This window comes from Lissotriton vulgaris, chromosome 11 (genome assembly GCF_964263255.1).
Source record: "Lissotriton vulgaris chromosome 11, aLisVul1.2, whole genome shotgun sequence".
Lineage (NCBI taxonomy): Eukaryota > Metazoa > Chordata > Amphibia > Caudata > Salamandridae > Lissotriton > Lissotriton vulgaris.
Genome location: NC_141699.1, coordinates 119,605,008 through 119,627,437, shown reverse-complemented (window position 1 = coordinate 119,627,437; position 22,430 = coordinate 119,605,008). Strand labels below are relative to the sequence as shown.

The window sequence follows — 22,430 nt, the reverse complement described above, 5'->3', positions numbered from 1 at the left end:
CGCACCTATCCTTAACCCAAATGTTTGCTTTAGCAGACTATGCCAATTTCCCTTGGTTTCCTTTACCCTCACCTTGTGCTGCACATTCCACTTTTTCTGTTACATCCACATCCTTCAGCCTTCTTATGCCATGCTTTTATTATAGGCTGGTTAGCCCTCTTTTTACCTTAACAGTAAGACAGATACCCCGTTCACTAAAACACCCATTGGAAAGCTATGCCACTGCGCTGTAATAATTATATAAAAAGTATGCTACAAATCACACTGAAACATACCTTGCAGCTGTTGATCTGATCCCGATGAGGAGTGAAGAATAAATGTGGACGCATAGGCGGGAGAGGAGGAGCCGGAGGCGGTACACAAACAGAGGAAGGAGGGACAGAGTCTGATCGAGAACTAGGTTGCATCTGATGGACTTGGTTCGAAGGAGAAGGAGGAGGAGGAGGTGGAGAAATATGTTGTATATCAGTATCCAGATTAATGGGAGGTGGAGTTGTCGTCACCTGGTCTAGGTGAGAGGAAAGAGATGTAGGGATACTAGAAGGAATCTCAAATGATGTAGAGGATGGAGAAGTACACAGAGAAGGCACAGGAATGCCAGCTGGCAAGGGGGGAACAAGAGAGGAAGGAATCTCTGAGTTTGGAGAAGGCAGAGATTCATTAACAGTAAGAACCAGGAGGTCTGGATTAGATATGGAAGGAGCCGGAGCCACTGAGGGGGGCACAGGGTTTGTGCGAGTAGAAGGGGCTTGGGAAACAATGAAAGGGGGAACAGGATCAGCACAGGAGGTAGGAAGTGTAGGAACACATGAAAGGACTATAGAGTTAGGCTGAGAGGAAGGACATGTAGGACCACAGGGAGGGGTCTTTGGGTTTAGTTGAGACGAAGGATTTGCAAACGCACTGCAAGAAGTAACAAGAACTGAAGAAGGTGCAGGTACACTAGAAGGAATTGGAGCTGTGTGAGGGACAGAAGGTGGAGCAATACTACAAGACGTCTCAGGGTCTGTGTGAGATGAAGAACGTCCACAGATACCAAAAGGATCTGGATGAGGATGAGAAGGAGCAGAAACACTGGAAGGAGTGGGAGGATCTGGGCAAGAGAACGGAGGTGCAGGTGCACTGGAAGGATTGATAGGGTCATGGTGATCAGGAGGGGGCACGGGAACAATGGCAGGTGTCATGGTACCTGAATTAGTGGAAGGAGAATGAGGAATACTGGAAGGAATCACAGAATCCGGATGAGAAACTGGAAGTGCACAAATACTAAAATGATTCCCAAGATCTGGATGAGAGCGAGAGGCTTTAGGTATGCTGGAGAGAGTCACACGATCTGGGCAAGAGGCTGGAGGTGTAGGAACACAGGAAGCAGTTACAGGATCAGGATGAGAGGTTAGTGTTGCAGGAACAATGGATGATGTCACCGAATCTGGATGATTGGAAGGAGGTCCAGGGATACCGGGAGGAATCACAGTATCTGGATGAGAGGGAGGAGATGCAGAAATAATGGAAGAAGACATATGGGATGAATCAAAAGGAGTCACAATTGGAGTAACAAAATTGGCTGAAAGAGATGAAATAAAGAGTGGGCTGCCAGAGGGTGGATGAGAAGAATGAGCCGTTGTGGAAGAAAAAAGACAAGAAGGAACAGACGATTTCAAAGCAGGTCCAGGAACAGAGGAAGCACTGGCATGAGGCAGCGCAGAAACAAAGGAAGAAGTCAGTGGAAGAGAAGAAGGAAACTTAGGAACACATAAAGCATTGACAGGAGGTTGATGGGAGGGCACAACAGTTGGAACAAACATATGATCCTTAAGAGCAGGATGAGATTGTGCAGGAGCTACAGAAGGAATAAGGGAAGGAGGTGCAGGAACAGAGCTAGGTGTCACAGCAGATGGTTTTGTGACAGGAGGAATTGGAACTAATGAATCCGGTATGGGTGGATGATGAGAGGAAGGGGTCACACAAAGAGGATTGGAGGTAAGATGTGCTGGAAAAGACTGGGGAGTCATAGGAGGTAGGCTAGAGGGTGGTGGTTCAGGAATGCAGGGAGGGGTCAAGGGAGATGGAATGCAAGAAAGAAGTGATGGAGGATGGTGAACTAGAGCTGTTGTGTAGCCACACGATTGAGGTATTATTTTTCGAGTGGAGTGTCCACTGTCCAGTCTTTCAGACGTGCTGGTTCTCATGCACTTTGCTTCTGCAGGGGGAGCAAAATATAATATGTTGAAACAACTTCTAACTGAATAGTCAATTGAAAAGGCATGATGTGTTCAGTACATTCTCGTTACTAACTGTAGAAACCTTTGTAGTGAGTCAACCCTCCCCTCATCTTCCTTCGTATGGATAGAGCGTATATTCATGGTGCAGACATGGATGCTAGTGTTGTGTCAAAGCCTATGGAAAACCCAGATTATCTATGGGTGACTCCACAAAGACCTATGTCTCCCCAACAAATATATGCAGCTACACCTTCAGTGCCTTCTCTCCGGGCAACATGTGGATTACGGCAAAAAAATAAGACAGATTTGTTTTTTGAATAACAAGGTGGATAGAGCAGAAGGAACAAAAGTACAAGTGACTACGGGATATAACCTGGACATAATCAAGGCCTTTTTAACTTTCTGTACATGGACATATTCCCAAACATGTAATTCATTTAAGGGAGAAAGATTACACCGTATTATTAACTCAAGCAGAAAGGAGAAGTTCTGTAACATTACCCAACCGAACATGGCATTGAATGGCATTTGCAGCCAATGCCTGAAGCTTGTTGAAAGCATGAAGGGTACCAGACTTGGCTGCCTAAATACATCACTTTGAAACAAATACAGATTTCACACACTAATGATGCTGCCAGGCTCACAACAGAGAGCGTATAGCTTCCCACAAGTCATCATCAAAATCTGTATTCGTTTTTTGCATTAAACAGATTATAAGAAAATTCACATATAAAATACCTACATATCAACATTATGCCAATAATAAAATATTTGGGGATAAATTAGAGAGACTCTACAAAATGTATGTAGAATATTATGAGCTCCTCGTAAATATTACACCTAACAATACACATTAACAACAATACATAAGAATGAAGAATCAATATTTGTTACGTGTCTTTAGGTGCTTAAAATATCATTCAAAGCAGCCTATATGACTTCTGTGGTGCCCAATTCATTAAGGAAGCCCACGGCCTGTTCATGAGAACTTGTACCCAATGTTAAAAACAGAGGGAAAAGCAACTATCTTCTCTCTGCAGTGAAAGAGAACAGAATAGAATAAAGTGCTTGGTGCATTTTTGTGCAAATCCATCACAGGGGTATGGAGTAAGAGAAGAAAACCTAGTGCCCTGATCTGGGACGCTTCCAAGAAATGTAAGTCAATGGGGTGAAAGGTGAGGCTGGGCACCAAATAGCATTTGACACCAAGGTTTTACAATACTATGTTTGAGGAACAACACCATCATAAGTAATTATCATGAATTCATGGGACTTATGAGTGAGCAAAGTATCAGTCCTGCAAATTCCAGTTTGCAGCCAAATCATGACTGTGCAGGCAAAAACAACCTGATGCATGCATGCTCTGCAGGTAAGAGTACACTTGCGCTGTTTATGCACCTCATAATGGAGATTTACACATGCTACTAGGGAATGTACACTATTCCAAAGTAAATAAATTGGAAAAAGGCACACATTGAACACCTAGTAAATGCAGTACCCTGCAGAATAAGAATGTACTGTTTAAATTGGAATGAGGGCCAAAGACAACAAAAAGTAAGTATGACCGCAGAAGGTGTGTAGGTTCTTACTTTCTAGTTGGGATGGCACAAGTGAAGGAGCTATAGAATTACATTTAAATCTGAGTAGCTATCAAGTTCAGAAATTGTGGGAGGGGTACCACATGTAAAGTTTGGAGTTGTCTTATTGGTTATGTTTTTTGTAAACATTTAAACTATTGGTCTGCAATTTTGTAAAATTCACTGCAAGTTTCATATTAGACACTCAAAGCATCCTTATATAAGAGCCCAGTTAATATAAGACATGAAAGAGATTTCAAAACACTGGAGAAGTCTCAAAGCACTTGAGTTTAGTTGTTTAACACACCAGTCTCATACAACATGCTTATAGATGCACAATCTCTTTTATCCTGTTTCTGTTGAAACATTTAAAATTACAAAATGTTACCAGATTAAATGTATTATTATTATGCACTTCTTGGCATTTCCATGGCAGTGGCTGTTTTACAGGGTGCCACAGGTCATTAGACTGAGCCTTGCAACTTAGGTTCTCCTGTTGCCACCTCCATTGTACTCTATTGTGTATTAAATAATTTTGGCTAAACTATCAGGCGCCTGTCTGAACATTCACCCTCAGTTTGCCTTCTCCCCTTTTGCTGTGCCCTCTGATTGCTGAATCTCCTCGGAAACCTGGCAACAGTAAGCTATCCAGTCCCTACCTAAATTCTTACACATCCCTTTCTAATTGGGTTATGGTCAAACCTTCCTCTCTTAGACTGAGGGCCTCATTTACAAGAAGCCTGCGCCGCTGGAGCGTCACTTTTAATGACGCTACGGTGATGCTAGGTACGAGGCCATGCAAAGCCACCCTGCATAGGCTTTTCATGGCTTTGTAAATATGGTGTAAGACAACACAGCACAAGTCTCTGCGTTGCCTCAACCTGCGTCAGGGGACGTGCAATGGGCTTTGCAGTAGGTGTTCCCACGTAATGCCCATGTATTTGGAAACATCCCAGATTCACAACTTAGAACAATCTGGGAATGTGTCAAAACCACGCACCTCCCCGGGGGTTGTGTAACGTGGAGAAATGTATTTTTCCTTGTTTTTTCCTCCTTCCATATATGCTGCATTCTGCAGTACACAAAAAGAGGAAAAAGCCTACATTGATTGATTGATTGATTTTGTGCAGGAAGGGGTTCCTTCCTGCACAAAAACAATTTCAACAACGCGGACACCCTTGCACCATGGTGCGAGAGTGCCTGCTTTGGCACAAGGCAGCCATTTGTGCACCAGCGCAGTGAAAGAGGACTGGCAAGCAAATCTCCTGAATACGGCACATTCCTTCCCTTTTCTTTTGAAGCAGGTCATCAAAATCTTGTAAGAGGCCCTGAGAGTTTACTACTTGCTTCTCTAAACGACTCTTCTTGATGCAAAAGGCTCTACTGATGGTCTCCTCACTCCTCCACTCTACGATAGGCATGTATCAGGGCTTGTTCCCTGGAGCAGCATGGCGCTAAGCAACTTCTATTTATCCAAAAGGACTACTTAGACATCATCAGGTTACATCCAAAGAAATAGAAGTTTTTAAAGTTTCCTGAAACGAAGGGTGTAGGAGGCTAGCTTAGTATATGGTGCACACGTATTTATGCGAAGCACCCTGCACTAATCCAGACAACCCTTATGGTGATTTTAGTGGTCTTGGACAACCATAGAAAGCTCTCTAAGTGGTAGCTGTGGTGAGCAGCCTTCAGGCTTAGTCCAGAAGGAGTGTAAAGCAGCTTGTTTCACCAGTTCTAATCATATAGTGTAGGTTAAGTGAAAAAGAACCACACAGTGTAGTTATAAAAATATGTATTTATTATAAACACTCATTAACACATTAGTATATCCCCTACCCGGAGATATAATCACAATACACACAATACTTCAGTAGTAGAACAGGTAAGTAGCACAAATACACAGTGGTTGGCAGTGGGAGTGCAAACCATATACTAATACATTGGAATGCAAGCTGCAACCGAAGTCGGAACTGTACCCAGAAGACTTAGACGTGGCGGGTACCAAAGTAACCACCCATGGTAAGTACCCAGGAACCCCAGGGAGGCTGTGTGCAGAGTAGAAACATGACGGTCGACTCAACACAAGTCAAGGGGAAAGTAGAGGTTGCAGTTTTCAAGAAGAAGGACCCTTCCCAGAGGACCAAGAAGAAACCCGCTGGAAGATGGAAGGTTGGAGAGTCCCCTGACCCATGGATACTTAAGTAACCAGGATACCTAAACCAGGGAAGCCGGGTGCATAGGTGTGAAGTGACTTTGGAAACCGCCATAGACCACAATGGAGGACTTCAGTGAAGATGCCACTGGCGAAGAAGGTGAAAGAGTCTGGTTGAATCCAAGGGTGGATTCTTGAAGAGGAGTACCTGCGAGCAGTGGGGACAACGTCTATGCCCCTCGGAAGTGACCAGGAGGCATGGAAAATCAATGACCACTGATGAACGAATACCAGGAGAGTTGATGGTTGTCGCTTCAGCTGTGAGGACCAGGCGACGCTGTGGAAGACCAGGAGCCATTCACGAGATGTCCCACATTGGAAGTCGATAGCCAGGGGGTCGGTGTCCTGCGGGAGCACCATCAAGATTTGGCAGAAGCGATAGATGAGGAAAGTAAAGAAGGTGCAGTGTCAAGACCAGCAAGGTCCAAGGTACTCACCAAGTGCAGGAGAGTCAGAGCAGGCCCCGAGCAAGCAGGGGAGAGCCCACTGGAGTCAAAGATGACCCTCAAGAGGAACCATAGGCTGAAGGCAGAGGAGTCGCCGGAGGACCTAGAGCAGCTCACCAAGAATGCAGAGGATGTGGTGAGAAAGAAGACCTTGGTAGCAGGAGATGCTGGAGGTTGGAGCTTCTTGAAGCCCGAAGATCTCTGGAGAAGAGCGTCAACAAGCCTTGGCAACGGCATGTAAGCATGGTGCACAGGGGTACTCCTCCAGCAGTTCCTATGAGGGATTCCGGCTTCAAACATGCTGAGAAAATAGTGCAGGCCTCGAGGGAGTTGCAGAACCACCACCTTAGTTGCTTTTCATTTCAGAGTCCGTAGGTAGGACATCCGGAGCAGCAGACCGGTCAGCTTAGTTGCGGTGTCTGTGGATGTAGGGGAACAACTTCTTCATTCCAAAGGAGATTCCAAAGGGTGTCTTTGATGCCCACAGGCCTGGAGAAGAACCTGGATGGAGCACAGACACAGATGACAAAGAAGACTGGCAGGACGATGAAATCAGGAGCAGCAAGAGTCTTCCAGATGCAGTCTCGCTTCCCAAAGTGAAGTCCAAAGTGCCCAGACAGTTGAAGATGAGGTGCTTTTGGATCTGAATCTTGTCCCACGATAAATCTAAAGAGCCACCTACGGGTAAGCTCTTAAGTACCCAAAGTAAAGGGTTGGGATGATTCAGGGGTCCCTCCCAGAGGAGGGGTTGGACAGAGGGGAGGAAACTCCCATGTCCTTTATCCAGTTTTGTGCCAGAGTGAAAGCCAATGGCTCCCTGAACTGGTTCCTACTGGAGTATGCAAGGAGGGCACCACTGCCCTTCAACGCAGTCTGGTGGTGCTGGCAAGCACACCCACCCCATTACACTAAGTCCTGTCTGGGAGCTTGTCACACCTCCCTGAGACAGGAAACCTATTGTCTAACCATTCTCTGCTCATGCCTGGCTCAGCAGCCCGAGAGTAGAATTTTGTCTGTGGTCGGCAGCAGCACTAGCTTGCTTTTAGAACCTGAAAGGCTGGTACAGAGAATACAGGGGACTCCCTAAGGGAGCCCCCAGTACGTGGGTTCCTACTTCCAACACTGTAGTTGGTGTAGGATTTAAACATATTTGATACCAAACATGATCGGTTTCGGAGCAGTCAATATATAGTAATCTCGTAATTGACTTGATGTCCACTATATCTATAAAATGGCTAACCGCACATACAAAGCCGGGAGAATCAACTATTAGGTTTGAAGGGAGAGACCTGATCATGCAGGGCAACCTTATACTTATAACCAGGCACCATGCCTTCATGATTGAAAGGCCTACCTTAGTGGTGACTTATAGGTTGTAGGTGCAGTGACATCAGATATACGTAACTTATAAATGTGGGGAGTGGTGCTGGCACCAGCTCACACAGGCTGCACTTTGTGTGCGACAATGTTTTCAAGAAAGATAGGGTTCAAGCTATGCGGTGCCTGCCACCGCATGATGTTGGTTATTGACCCCTACCTCATCTGTCTCTGGTGTCACGACCTTGACCTCCATTCGAAGTCGTGCTCGGACTGTCGGGCTATGGCTCCGAAGGCCTTGCGGGAGCGGGCTATGAAGCGCCATGCCTGCCCGACAGTCAACACAGTCCATTGAGACTCTGAGATGGTCCTGGTCCCGATCAAAAAAAGAGGCGGTCCCTGGACTGCTCCTGGTGGGAAGAGGCACAAGAAGAATTCCAAGCAGACTTCTTCTTTGCCTAGACTGACGTCTGTCAACGAAAGAGGTAAGGAGCACAGACCCTCTAGACATGGTTCTGCGGAGCCCGAGCCAGGTTCGACTAAGACTATCACATATTTAAACTGATATATATATATATATATATCTGCATTTCCTGTTGTCAATCTCATTTGCACTCTCCTTAATGTTAATGTTTCTCCTACATTTGTACCCTCTCCCTGATGTTAATACACCTTACCTGCATTTTCTGATTGAGTCTATTATTGTATTACTCATTCTTCTATATCAACTTACCTTATTACCTTATCCACCCTAAATCTGTAATCAACCTTATGGCATAATTACTATAATTCAACATGTGCTATATGTGACCAGTGGCCATTATAAACTGAAGTGCGAGTTGTTCACAAGCAAATGTTTATGCTCTATCTCTCTAACCTTTTTCATATACAATCATTCAACATGTATGTACGAACTGTGTCAAAATTATTTTCAAAGCCACCTGCACACTTCCTGAATTGAACTGAAAAGTGTTTGGCCTTCCACCTATGGTTCCATTGGTATTGGAGGCCTCGAAAAATCTACTTGGCTACTTGCTATGGTGAGTCTGTTTTTATGAGAATGACAGGAAAAGAACAGGTGTTCTTTCATTTAGAAACTGAATGAGCAATTAAGATGTCTTTAAATCTTGTTTTTATCCTGACACATTTGCTGTCTGTTCAAGGACCGAGGTCAAATGTCAATTCATTTTTTTTACTAATTGCTGCTTATCCTGGAAAATCTTGCTTACTTTTCTTTTCTTAGAGTTAGAGGTTTTTGTCAAGTGACTAGCTCACAATCATGGTGAAACAAAAGACTGCAAGATTTTTTTTCTAACATAATATTTAAACAGCTTGAAAGTGTATAGTACAAATAGTTCAAAATTATATCAGGAGCACTTTTTTCTGTAATTGAATGTGGGATGCAAAGGTTTATGTAGGAGCAAACCAAATATTCAGTCCATTTAAATGGAAATGTTTGCAAATGAGAGTGCTACCACTTCATGCTTTAGGTAGGCATTTATTTAAAAATGATGGTTTTTCAAAATGATTTGTAATGTATTATATTTGCACTTGTATAGCGCATGTCTACCCGGAAGCATTACAGCGCTGCGGTCGTAACTTAGAGGGCTGATCGCTCTATGGAAAAAGCCAGGTTTTTAATTGTTTTCTGAACTTCAGATGGTTCAGCTCGCTCTGTAAATGTAGTGGGAGGGCATTCCAGAGTCTGGAGGCATTGAGTGAAAAAAGCCTTCCATCACTTCTGGCCTTCTTGATCCTAGGGAAAACAGCAAGATGGAGTTCATTTGATCAGAGTTTCCTGTTTGCCCTCAAAGGGCAAACAGGAAACTCAGGAAAGCATTTGTAATTAAGGGTCCTTGTGGGCTATGCAGAGAGCCTTGAAGTTTATTCTCTCCTGTACTGGAAGCGAGTGGAAAGAGCGTAGAGCAGGTCTTGCTGAGCAGCGGTTGGGGGTGTCTGTGAGCAGCCTCGCCACACAATTCTGTATGACCTGCAATTTTGAAATCACCTCCTTTGGGGCACCTAAATAAAGAACATTTCCATAATCCAATCTGGACAGAATTACGGCCTGGGCCACTAGTCTTTTAGCTAGCAGGGGTAGGAGAGGGAGGATTTTACAAATAATTCTCAGTAGGCCATAGCTTGAAGCGGAAGTCTTCATCGCCTGAGCTTTGAAGGTGAGGTTCTGGTCGAGCCGGATTCCAAGGCTTTTAATCTCCGTTTTGGGGGTCGGCACCGGACCCATGGAGGAAGGCCACAACGTTTTTGGACAGAACCTTAGTGATTTGCCAAGGATCATGAGGTCGGTCTTCTCATTATTAACCCCTTCGATGTTCATGACGAGCTCAGCTCGTCATGAGGCACGGTTGAGCTGTGCTGATGACGAGCTGAGCTCGTCATGAACAATGATAAATCTGGGAATGCAGCACAGGAAAAAAATATCCCTAGCAGCGAAGGTGTTAAGTTTCAAGTGGGAGAGACTCATCCATTTTGCGACTTCCTCCAGGCAGGAAAGGAGACCATTGACCTGTTGGCTAGGATGGCTCCGAGATACAACCAACTGTGTATCGTCTGCGTATGACACCATGTGGATCCCAAAGGGGGACACCAATTCTGCCAATGGGGCCATGTAGGCATTCAAAAGGGTGGGACTCATTGAGGAGCCCTGTGGGACTCCGCACTTTAAGGGCATTGGCCGTGAGTTGGTATTGCCATCGAAGACCTGGAAGGATCTCTCCTCTATGAAGGGCTGCAGCCATAATAAGGCTGTTCCCGTCACTCCTACACTCCTCAGGCGGTGAATCAAGACACAGTGGTTTGAGAATCATTCCAGCGATAATGCTGTTAATGAATTAGGAGGCACGTCAGTGGTCATGTACATCCTATGTGCCTAAATTTGTAATATATATGGAACAAAAGTTTAGTCTATTAAATCAAACAAAAGTGTTTTTCGTACAGCAGACATTCTGAACTTGCACGTTTGAAGGTGATCTCATATGTGATAAATAAGAAAACAGCGGCTCAGTAAAATAAATATTTGTCCAGGATAACATAATTTGAAAACAGTTTATGGGTCAACAGCATTATTGAGAAGATTATTTAAGTCACTCGAAATGCCGGAGAGGGAGAGAGAGAATATATGAATATGAATACATAACAGGTAACTGTGTAATATTGTTCAATATCGCCTTTGATGGCTTCTGGCAACTCCATAAACCACAGGGTTGAAGGCAGAGTGTTTTGTAAATGTGAGCAGAATCCCAAAATGGCATATTTTGGTCCTTCATGCAGCATAATCCTAGTAACCCTGTGTGAGAAGCTGGCTTAGTATATGGTACTCACTTATGTATGTGTAGCACCCTGCACTAATTCCGACAACCCTTATGGTGATTTTAGTGGTCTCAGACACCGTTAGAAAGCTCTCTAACTGGTAGCTGTGGAGAGCAGCCTTCAGGCTTAGCCCAGAAGGAGTGTAAAGCAGTTTGTTTCACCAGTACTTAATGGTATAGGTTTAGTGAAAAGAACCACACAGTGCCGTATTAAAAATATGTATTCATTACTAACACTCACTAACACAATGTATTATCTCCTACCCGGGGATACAACATAATACACACAATACTTTGTCAATAGAATACGTAAATAGCACAGAATACATAGTGGTCTCCAGCAAACCATATGCTAAAATAGTGGCATGCAAACCACAACTTTAGTCAAGCATGGACCCAGAAGAAGTAGAAGAGCTGGAGACCCAAGGAACCACCCCAGATGCATATCTAGGAACCCCACAGAGGTTGTGTGCAGAGTGGAGACACAATTGCGTACTCAATAGAAGCCTATGGGTAAGTCACGGTTGCAATTCTAAAGAAGGACCCATCCCGGCGGACCCTGAAGAAACCGCTTGGAGGACGGAAGGTTGGGGGGCTACCTCACCTGTGGATACCCCAGGAACCAAGATATCTACAACAAGGAAGCCGGGTGCATAGGTGCGAAGCGGTGTCAGAAACCTCCGTAGAACCCAATGGAGGACTTCAGGAAAGAGGCCGCTGCTGAAGAAGGTGAAAGTGTTCGGTGGAACCCAAGGGTGGATTAAAGATGCAAGGTACCTGCAAGCTGTGGGGAAGGAGTCTACGCCACTCGGGGAGACCAGGAGGCACAGAACACAAATGCCCGCTGCTTTTGGCGATGCAGGAGTTTGACGGTGTGCTGGAATTTGCAGCTGTGCGGACAAAGCGACGCTGTAGAAGACCAGAAGCTGTCCCACGTCAGATGTCGAGAGCCATGGAGTCAGTGCCCGGCAGGGGCACCAACATGCCTTGGAAGCGGCAAACAACTTAGTCGACGAAAAAGGTGCAGTATCAGGACCAGCAAGGTCCAAGTGACTCACCTCGAGCAGGTACGTCAGACCGGGCCACGAGAAAACAGGGGACTCCACTGGAGGCAAAGAAGACCTTCAAGAGGGCCCAGGAGTGGCAAAACAACCTCGAGCAGCTCACCAAACAATGAAGGCCTACTGAGCAAAGGATGCAATGCAGGTGAAGATCTTGGCTGCAGGAAATGCTTAAGGTAAGCGCTTTTTGGAGTCCAAAGATCTTTGGAGGAGAGAGTCAACAAGCCTTGGCAACGGCAAGTCAATGCTGTGCACAGGTGTTCTCTTCCAACGGGTGCATAGGATCAGCAGACCCGACAGCTGTGTTGCGGTGCCTGCAGATGCAGGGGAGTGACTCCTTCACTCCCAAGGAGATTCCTTCGGGGGTCTTGGATGTCCACTGGTTCTGTGAAGAACCTGTATCGAGCACAGGCACAGACGTTGCAGCAGACTTGAAGGACGACAAGACCAGGAGCAGCAGGACTCTTCCCAGTTGCAGTCTCGTTCCAACGTGAAGTCGAGTGAGGTCTAGAGTGCCCAAACGGTTGAAGTTGAAGTGGTATGTGATCTGAACCTTGTTGCACAACAATTCTAGGGACCCACCCACAGATAAGACCTCAAGTACCCTAAGGAAAGGGTTGAAACAATTCATGGGTCCCTCCCAGAGGAGGGGCTGGACAGTGGGGAGGATACTCCCATTTTCTTTGTCCAGTTTCGCGCCAGAGCGGGAGCCAATGGCTCTCTTAACTGGTTTGGACTGGAGTATGCAAAGAGGGCACTAAATGCACCTTTCAAGCTGTCTGAGTGGCATTGGCTGGCGCTCTCACCCTGGAGCAATGTTTTCTGCTCGAACTTTCAACCACACATCTTGAGGTTGTTGTCCTTGTGAATTTAGCTTTCTTTTCCTGTAATGTGCATCTGTATTCTCCATTCTGGTTCCAGATTGCAAACATCACAGAGTCATCGACTGTGGTATGCAGTGATATTGTCAAGATACGAAAGCCATCTAGTAGTCACCTTTTTCTTGTACATCCAGTTTTCACAGGTGTCTCCTTTGCTATTTAACATCTTTATAAACCCTATAAAATCTTGCAGAAAGCAATTCAACGATGTGTCAGTGAGACTGTGGACAACAGTCCTCATATAGTCCACGAGTCGACAACGTTGAGTTAGTAGCAAATTGGATTAACCTCAGTGGACTAAAGCGGATGTCTTAAAGATGGAGGCATGGTTTTGAAAACCTAACCTTGTTTCCGACCACTCACACTAATTTCACCAATGACATTGCCTTAGCTGTGAAAAGGAAAAAAATCTCATGATGCTTTGTGATGGTGATCTTTAATTGAAATCCCAAACTGGAGCAGGGGTGTAAGGGGTTTTCTACTGCCTATGGCAGTTCAGGCCATTATTGCCATCCATTCCACAGAGTACCAAAAGATGGTAGCTAGAGGCCTTATCAACACCAAATTGATTTACTTAAGGAATGTATAGCGCAAACAATGGCCTAAAAAGGTGTACTTGCTCTAATACAGATGTACAGAGTAGCAACCCTAGCACAGACAGGACCAAACAAAAGGAGAAAAAAAGATGACGAAATCAAGCACAAAACAGCCAAGTTTTAACAGCGTTCTAAAAAGCTAGATGTTTGATGGCTCAAAGGGGCTATGGTATGGCATTCCAACTTTTGGCTGCCAGAACTGAGAAGGGTCGGCCCCTAGTGCAAGAGTGGGTAAAATGTGGAACAGCAATCAGATTAAATGAAGAGGATCTCCTGGTGGGACAAGTAGTGAACAAATTTGTGTTGAAGATCGAGAGGGCAGGTGCAGAAGTAAGCCTTGTGAAGCAGGCACAAGGGTTTTAAGATTATTCAATATGAAACTGGGATCCAGTCAAATAAAAAAAAATAAGTAGGGGGGATGGGAGAATGAGATAGGAGATTGACGATAAGGCAAGAAGCAGCATTCTGATTTTGCTGGATGTACAGCAGGAGATGGAGTAGTTTCTGTCCTGTAACTCCAGTTCTGTAGTAGGGGTATCTCTGTTATAGTCATAATCTAGTGAATAGTCCCGCCCATGTGCGTGGACCCCAGCAATCAAAAATAATCTCTTAAATTGTCAAATCATGCAGAAACTGCAAAGACACTTAAGAGAGAATTTAAAGACAAATAATGCAGCCTATATCCACAGGCTACACTGTCCAGTACTTCAACTAGAAATTCCACCAAATAACACCACACACACCCAGCCTGCCCAGTTTCTACCATAGAAAACTTGCCTCCACCAGTAAAAGACTCTGGAATGATAGAGAGGAAGGCATGGACAGACAAGCCCCATAGGCTGCCATTATGTACCTTAAATAGGATACTGTGCCTTTAAGAACACTTTCCAGAACTTTCTCCCAGTATCCCAGAATGCATAGCAGGTCCCTCTTACTTTCAGTTCTTTTTGAAGGCGTAACACGCCAGACCTGTAGCATTCCTTACATGAAGAATTATCTCCACCGGGGAGGAGGGCGGGCGCTTATGACTATAACAGAGATACCCCTACTACAGAACTGGAGATACAGGACAGAAACTACTCCTTCTGTAGTAGGGGATCTCTGTGTATAGTCATAATCTAGTGAATAGAATGGCAAGCCCATCCCCACACCAAAGCGGCGGTGGAGAGTAAAGAAATAACACCACTACTGTGCGAACAAATTCCGCAGCGAAGCCCGTCCAACCTAAGCATCTGCCCTGGCATCGGTGTCCAGACAGTAATGCTTAGCAAAGGTATGAACCGACTTCCAAGTGGCTGCTTTGCAGATTTCAGCAATCGGCACGTTACGGAGCAAGGCTGTCGTGGCAGCTTTGCCCCTGGTGGAATGAGCCTTAGGCTTACCTCCTAAGGTCTTATTAGCTTTTTTTTGGTAACACAATTGTATGCAGGACACAATCCACCTAGAAATGGACTGCTTAGAGGTAGCAAGACCCGTCCTGACTGATCCATAATTGATAAACAACTGGTCAGACCTACGAATATCTTTGGTTTTATCCAGATAAAATTTCAACACCCTCCTAACATCCAGGGAATGGAGAGACCTTTCCGCTGGAGATGAAGGATTCTGAAAAAACGTAGGCAAAGTTATGGTCTGGTTGACATGAAAATCAGAAATAACCTTGGGAAGAAATTTAGGGTGAGTACGCATAACAACCTTAGCAGCATGAAATACAGTATAAGGTTCTTGGCAACACAACGCCTGAATTTCACTCACCCTGCGGGCCGATGTAATGGCCACGAGGAACGCCGCCTTCCAGGACAGGTGCTGCAACGAAGCCTTATGAATAGGTTCAAAAGGCTCCTTCATCAACCTGGACAGCACCACATTCAGTTCCCATGAAGGCGAAGGAAGCCTGACAGGAGGGAATACTTTCTTCAAGCCTTCCAGAAAATCTTTGTGGTATGTGATCTGAACCTTGTTGCACAACAATTCTAGGGACCCACTCACAGAGAAGACCTCAAGGGATCTGGAAGAAGGAAGTCTGTGAAGGGCATTTCCTGTAGGCAGTCAATGCAGCGAGATGAACCTTAATGGAATGAACATTAAGTCCAGACTGCGCCAAATGTAGAAGGTAAGGAAGGATGGCATCTTCCTTGCACGTCGTCGGGTCATGGTTCTTAGACTGGCACCAGATACAGAACCTCTTCCACTTGTAAGCATAGGAAGTCCGAGTGGAAGGTCTCTTAGACTCCTTCAGTATGTCCATGCAATCTTCGAGCAGATTCAGATGGCCATATTGCACTATCTCAGGAGCCATGCCGCCAAACTCAAAGACGAGAGGTTGGGGTGTAACATCTGTCCCCCGAACTTCGTGAGAAGGTCCGGCCTGCACGGCAGCCGAATGTGAGGAAGGAGAGACCGGTGAAGCAGGTCCGTGAACCACCACTGTCTGGGCCATTCCGGAGCAATGAGTATCATCCGCGCCCTGGACCGGGCCAGCTTGATGAGCACCGCCGGAATCAGGGGAATGGGTGGAAAAGCGTACAGAAAGCTGTTTGACCAGTTGATCCATAACGCATTCCCCAGCATCCCCTGCTGGTAGTACCTGGAGGCGAAGTCTCAGGATTTGCTGTTTTCGGCGGTGGCGAACAGATCTACGTCTGGAGTTCCCCACCTTGTGAAGACTTCTCCTAGTACTTCGTCGTTTATGACCCATTCGTGGTTTTCCTGAACCAGTCTGCTCAGTGCATCCGCCTGATCATTCTGCACACCTGGCAGATGGGTAGCCGTTATCGTCAGTCCTCTGGCCAGGAGCCAGTGCTAGATCATCTGCGCTTCCTGCGACGGAGTGCGTGATCTCGAGACCCCCTGCTTGTTGAGGTAATACATCGTGGTGGTATTGTCCGTCTGTACAAGCAGAGAGTTGGTCTGAAAGGACGGAAGAAAGGCCTTCAGTGCCAAGTGAACAGCTCTGAGTTCCAGGAAATTGATGTGATACGTGGCCTCCATCAGGGACCACGTTCCTTGAATCTGTAGGTTTCCGGAGTGCGCTCCCCACCCCTGGAGAGAAGCATCCGTCACAACAGTCTGCGTGGGAATGTCCTTGTGGAAGGGAACCCCTCTGAGGAGATTCTCCGCTGAACACCACCACTTCAGAGACTGAAGAGCATGCAGAGACAGCCGTATCTTGTCGTCCCAAGATCCTTTCCTCTGATCCCACTGGTCTTCCAAGCACTCCTGCAGCGGTCTCATGTGCAGCCGTGCGTGTGGCGTCAGGAAGATGCAAGAGGCCATCGATCCCAGTAGAGAAGACAACGTCCACACTGTTGTAGATGGAGTGGTCATAAGAGCCTGAGCCTTTCGAAGGAGTGATAATCGTCGCTCCTCCGAAGGAGACACGCTTGCTGACAGCGTATTGATGGAGGCTCCCAAGTACTGTATGCATTGGACCGGATTCGGGACAGACTTGGACATGTTGATGTGCAACCCCAGCTTGTTCAGGAGAACGCATGTCTTTTGGAAGTGTGCTCGCGCTTCCGAGAAGGAGGATGCCTTGATCAACCAATCGTCCAGGTATGGGTAGACAAACACCTTGTTCTTCCGTAGGTGTGCTGCTACCACCGCCATGCACTTTGAGAATGTTCTCGGCGCAGACTTTAGTCCGAATAGGAGCACTGTGTATTGATAATGATTGGCGCCGACTTGGAACCGCAGGAACTTCCTGTGTTTGTGTGCAATGGGCACATGGAAGTATGCATCCTGTAGGTCTATAGCGCATAGCCAGTCTGCCTGTTGCAACTGAGGATAAATCTGATGCAACGACAGCATGCAAAACTTTTCCCTGCGAATCCATCTGTTTGCCTGTCGCAAGTCCAGAATGGGCCTGAACTCGTTCTTGTCCTTCTTGCGAACCAGGAAGAACCGGGAGTACAGACCTCTTCCTCTCTGAGACAGAGGTACGTCTTCTATCGCCCTTTTCCTTAACAGGATATCTGCCTCCGCCTGAAGCTTGCACAGCTGAAACTGCGAGCTGACCAGTGGAATTGCTGGAGGCGGGTTGGTGAACCGAAGACTGTATCCATTGCAAACAATATTCAGCACCCACTTGTCCTGAGTAATTTTTCTCCACTCTGCCAGAAAAAATTTAATGCTTCCCCCTACCGGAGTGGGTAACAGATCCGGGGGAAGTAAGTGCTCAGGGCCTAGACCCGGCCGGCCCTTTGGTCGCTGCAGCCGACTGTTGGCCTCCTCTGCCCTTCTGGCGTTTCTGGAACGGCTTACGGAACTGTTGATGTTGCTGCGACTGTCCCGAAGGTTGGCCACGTCCTCTGCCCTGTCCACCGAACCGCCCTTGGAATGGGCGGTACGATTTCTTTGCTTCCTTTGGCTTCTCCAGGCCCAAAGCCGTGAGCGTTTCGGCCTCCGCCTTCATGCGGGCCATTTCGTCATCCGCATGTTTCCCAAAAAGGGTCTCGCCAGAAAATGGAAGGTTGGCTTCCCTTTGCTGTGCGTCCGGTTTTAGTGACGTAAGGCGGAGCCAGGCGTGACGTCGCTGGTTAATCCCATGGCAAAAACCATGTGCCGCTAATAGGGATGAGTCTACTGCAGCGCTGATAATCTAGTTCGCTACCAGCAACCCTTCGTTCAGCTCTTCCTGGAAGTCTTCCCGCTTCTCGCGAGGCAAGTGTTCCGCAAACTGCTGGAGGGAGTCTCAGAGGGCGCGGTCGTAGCGTCCCAACAAAGCTGTGGCACTCGCAGCCTTCATAGAGGTCGCCGATGTTCCACATACTTTCCTTCCAGCTGAATCCATCCATCTAGACTCTTTATCCGGGGGAACCGTGGATGACGGGGTGGTGGCATGTTGTTTGCGGGCCGCCGTCACAATCACAGAATCCGGAGGAGGTTCCGCCCTTAGAAAGGCCGGGTCCGAATCGGGAGCCCGGTATTTTTTCAGCAATCTCAATGGGGCCGCCTTAGTCACCGCAGGGGTGAGGAAAACGTCCATGGCTGGTTCCTCCAGGTCCGGCAGCAGTGGACGAGATAGGTGTTTCTGGTGCAGTGTCTCGAAAATGACTGATGTCTTAGGCGTGGGCACCGTCAAAGATATGCCCAATTTGGCAGCGCCTCTCAAAGGAACATCATGGAACGCCACCAGGTCATCAATCGGAGACACCCTCGTGTCCGGTGATCCCGACAAGGTTGGAGAGTAGTCCCTGGTCCCCGAGGACCTCGTGCGAGAGCGAGATCTGTGCCTCCTATGGCGGTGTCTCGACCGCGTGGACGACTTGTGGCGCAATCGCTCCTTCCTCCTAGAGCGAGAGCGTGATCTCCCGGCCCGTGGACGCTCCACAGGTTTCCGTGGGGGCGTCTTCCTCTGTTCCTCCTGGGGTCTAGGTGTCCCCTTAGGAGGTGTCGACCTCGGCAGAGGGACCGGGGGTATCACCGACCGAGGGGCATGCCCATGCAGTGGAAGCAGTGGTAGTGGTCGTCCTGGCGGAAGTGGAGGGTTGGTGGGAGGGTCCTCCTTAGGTACAGGAGGAGGGGGCGACTTAGGCCGAGTTGGTGTATACGCCACCAAGTACACCGTGCCCGTTGACTCCTTTGGCGAAGGGGACTGCGACCCAGCCCCTTCAGCAGGCGATCGCTTTCTCTTGCGTCCTCCACTAGATCCAGCCTGACTTCTGGCGCCAGAACTCCTCTTGCGCCGTTTAGGAGAGTTGGAGCGACTCCTAGACGCCGATCTCTTCCTTCTAGACGCTGAGCGTCGCTTTTCCGGCGTCGAACGTCGCCTCCGCGACTCTGGCGTCGAACGCCGCCTCCGCGACGTCGACCTCTTCTTCCTCGACGCCGAAAGCCGCCTCCGCGACGTCGACCTCTTCTTTCTCGACGCCGAACGCAGCCTCCGCAACGTCGACCAGTCCATTCTCGACGACGAGCGTCGATTCCTCCTTCTTGAGGTCCTCGACGGCGAGCGCCGATGCCTGTCGCTCCGTCTTTGACGTCCATAGGTCGACGTCGACGATGAAGATGCAGTCGACGGTGGTTTCGACGGCGGCCTATCCAGGCCCTTCGACGTTGAATCTTCACGCCGTCTCGACCCGGAGCCCCGGGAGATGGGGAACACACCGTCGTCATCCTTCTCGACGTCGTCGTCGATGCAATCGACGCCGACGGAGACCGGGACCGTTTGCTGGACTTCCTGCCTCTGGGGAGCCCCCCCAGAGGCCTCAGCAGAGGCAGAGGGAACCTTCCCAGCCTTCCCAGACCCACCTGCAGCCTGCAGACGTCTCTCTTCAAGGCCTTGAAGCCTAATTTTCAGCCCTGTCCCTCAGGGTCCTTGCTGAAAATTGCTGGCAGATGTCACAGTCTTCAGGGACATGTGTGTCAGGGAGACAGACGATGCAGACGTCGTGTGGATCACTCTTGGCCTTCTTCCTTCCACATGCTGGGCATTTGTCGAAAAGACCAGGCGTTTTAGAGCCCTAAAAAGCCTGAACCAACACACAGGAGAGAAGAGAAGCACCAAGAAATATATACTCAAACACTTTTATCCAAAAAAGTGACACAAAATCCATTAAACCCTTGAAACAAGGGAGAGCTCAATGCCAGGGTCCTGTTAGCAGGAGCCGGAAAAAAGAACTGAAAGTAAGAGGGACCTGCTATGCATTCTGGGATACTGGGAGAAAGTTCTGGAAAGTTCTCTTAAAGGCACAGTATCCTATTTAAGCCACATAATGGCAGCCTATGGAGCTTGTCTGTCCATGCCTTCCTCTCTATCATTCCAGAGTCTTTTACTGGTGGAGGCAAGTTTCTCTATGGTAGAAACTGGGCAGGCTGGGTGTGTGTGGTGTTATTTGGTGGAATTTCTAGTTGAAGTACTGGACAGTGTAGCCTGTGGATATAGGCTGCATTATTTGTCTTTAAATTCTCTCTTAAGTGTCTTTGCAGTTTCTGCATGATTTGACAATTTAAGAGATTATTTTTGATTGCCGGGGTCCACGCACATGGGCGGGACTATTCACTAGATTATGACTATACACAGAGATCCCCTACTACAGAAGCAATATATAAGAAGTTGCAATAATCAACCAGGCTGAGTATCATCACTTCAACTACCAGGCAACAAGAATCAGAAGTAATGGGATGGAAGACTTACAAAGTACGTTTAGGTGAAAGAAACAGGATGAAGATATCCTATTGACTGATGTGGAAAGAGAGAATTCCTTATCAAAGGAAAGCCAAAGACTGCAGACTGAAGAAGTCGAGAGGGAAGATGTCCTTATTTGGGTGGGCCAAAATCCATTTGCCCATGGTCTTGGTATATTCATATTATGAGAAACTCTGATTTGTAAGTATTTATTTGGAGGGGATTTTTTCTAGGTGTGGGCGGAATTTGCGTAGTTGCGCCACGCAAAGCTCAACGGAACGGTAAAAAATCTCCGGGAGCACGTGCAGAGTTCTGCAAACACGTGGAATTGCTTGTTCCGCCAGTTCGTGATGCTTTTTTCCTGTTTGTTTGTGAACGCTGTTTGCGTGCTCGGGCGATATACCTCACGAACACGCATTGTGAAAGCACGAACAAGCAAAAAATTTAGCAAAGCTGCAGATTGTGGAATTTTTGGCAATTCTTCGTTCTCCGCGGAACGCAAAATTACACAAATTCCGCGAGCGGAACGGAATTTACCGCCCAGGCCTAATTTTTACCCATCCAAGCAACTACATCGAAAATGCATTTCTTGAAGTTATTCCGGCCAGCTGTAGATGGAACATCAAGGGTAATCAGAATTTGTGTGTCATCTGCAAAACAAATGAAGCGAAAGTCAGTGGACCAAATTAGTTGAGTAAGGGGTAGGGCTTGAATATTGAAAAGGGTGGAACTTAACGAGTAGGCTGGTGGGGCCACCATGTAAAAGTGGTTTGAGCTTGGACCGGTAGAGAGGAAGGTGCACTGTTTGCACCAAGTCAGGCACAGAGAACTTAATCTAAGCCAGAGCACTGCATGAATTCCCGACTCAGAAAAGTGATTGGTAAGATTGTCATGAAGTATATATAGCTAAATGAGTGGAGCTCCCAAAGAGGACCAGGGCATAAAACTGATCTGGTCAGCCAAAGTAAGTAAGTAAAGGGCTTACAAAGCGCACATATGCCGAGGCGTCTTGGCACTGTAGGAAGCAAGAAGATGCAGAAGTCAGGAGGAGGCGCTTGGTCGTCATTGTGTGGGGAAAAGTCAGGTTTTAACCTGGCTCCCAAACTGGGACCTGGATGATGAAAGCCTAATATAGAGTGGACGTTCATTCCAGAGCTTAGATGGCATAAAAGAGAGACATCTGCCTCCTCATCTGGTCTTCTTAACTCTAGGGACATGGGCCTGAGCTTTATTGGCAGATCATAACATCCAGCAGGGGGCATGCCATTGGAATAATTTGTGGTCGTTGTAAGGCTTCTCCCTCCTCCCCTACCCCCTCCCCCCCCGCCCCCACCATTTAGGGCTTTATGAACTAGGCATAGTGCCCTAAACTCAGTTCGCAGCATCAAAAATATGACTGTATTTTGGAATATTTAGCAGGTTACGTGCAGCCGCAAGGGGAGGATAGCCAAAGAAAGAAATCAGGGCAAACTCAGTGCTTTAGGATGGAAGGAATCCGGACTGAGCTATATCAAGAATGCATTCGGCCTCCAGAAATTAGGACAACTGGCTGTTGATGACTTTTTCATATAATTTCAATGGGGTTTGGGACCAGAAATATTGCTCAAACGTTGCTGAATATAGAGAGTTTGGCCAAAAGTTTCTTCAAGAGTCCGACCAC

The 22,430-nt window shown here is 47.2% G+C and overlaps 1 protein-coding gene across 2 annotated transcripts in view; it reads right to left on the bottom strand.

Moving 5' to 3' along the window:
• LOC147679106 (uncharacterized) overlaps positions 1-22,430 on the bottom strand; it is a 366,743-nt gene that overhangs the window by 237,532 nt on the left and 106,781 nt on the right. The window contains exons 4-5 of one of the 2 annotated variants that reach the window (XM_086942869.1): positions 443-2,200; positions 276-400 (exon numbers count right to left, since the gene is read on the bottom strand). In XM_086942869.1, coding sequence (XP_086798995.1) covers positions 276-400; positions 443-2,200 — 1,883 coding nt within the window. Of the gene's footprint in view, positions 1-275; positions 2,201-22,430 lie in introns of both variants that reach the window. The other variant, XM_086942868.1, reaches the window with a different exon arrangement.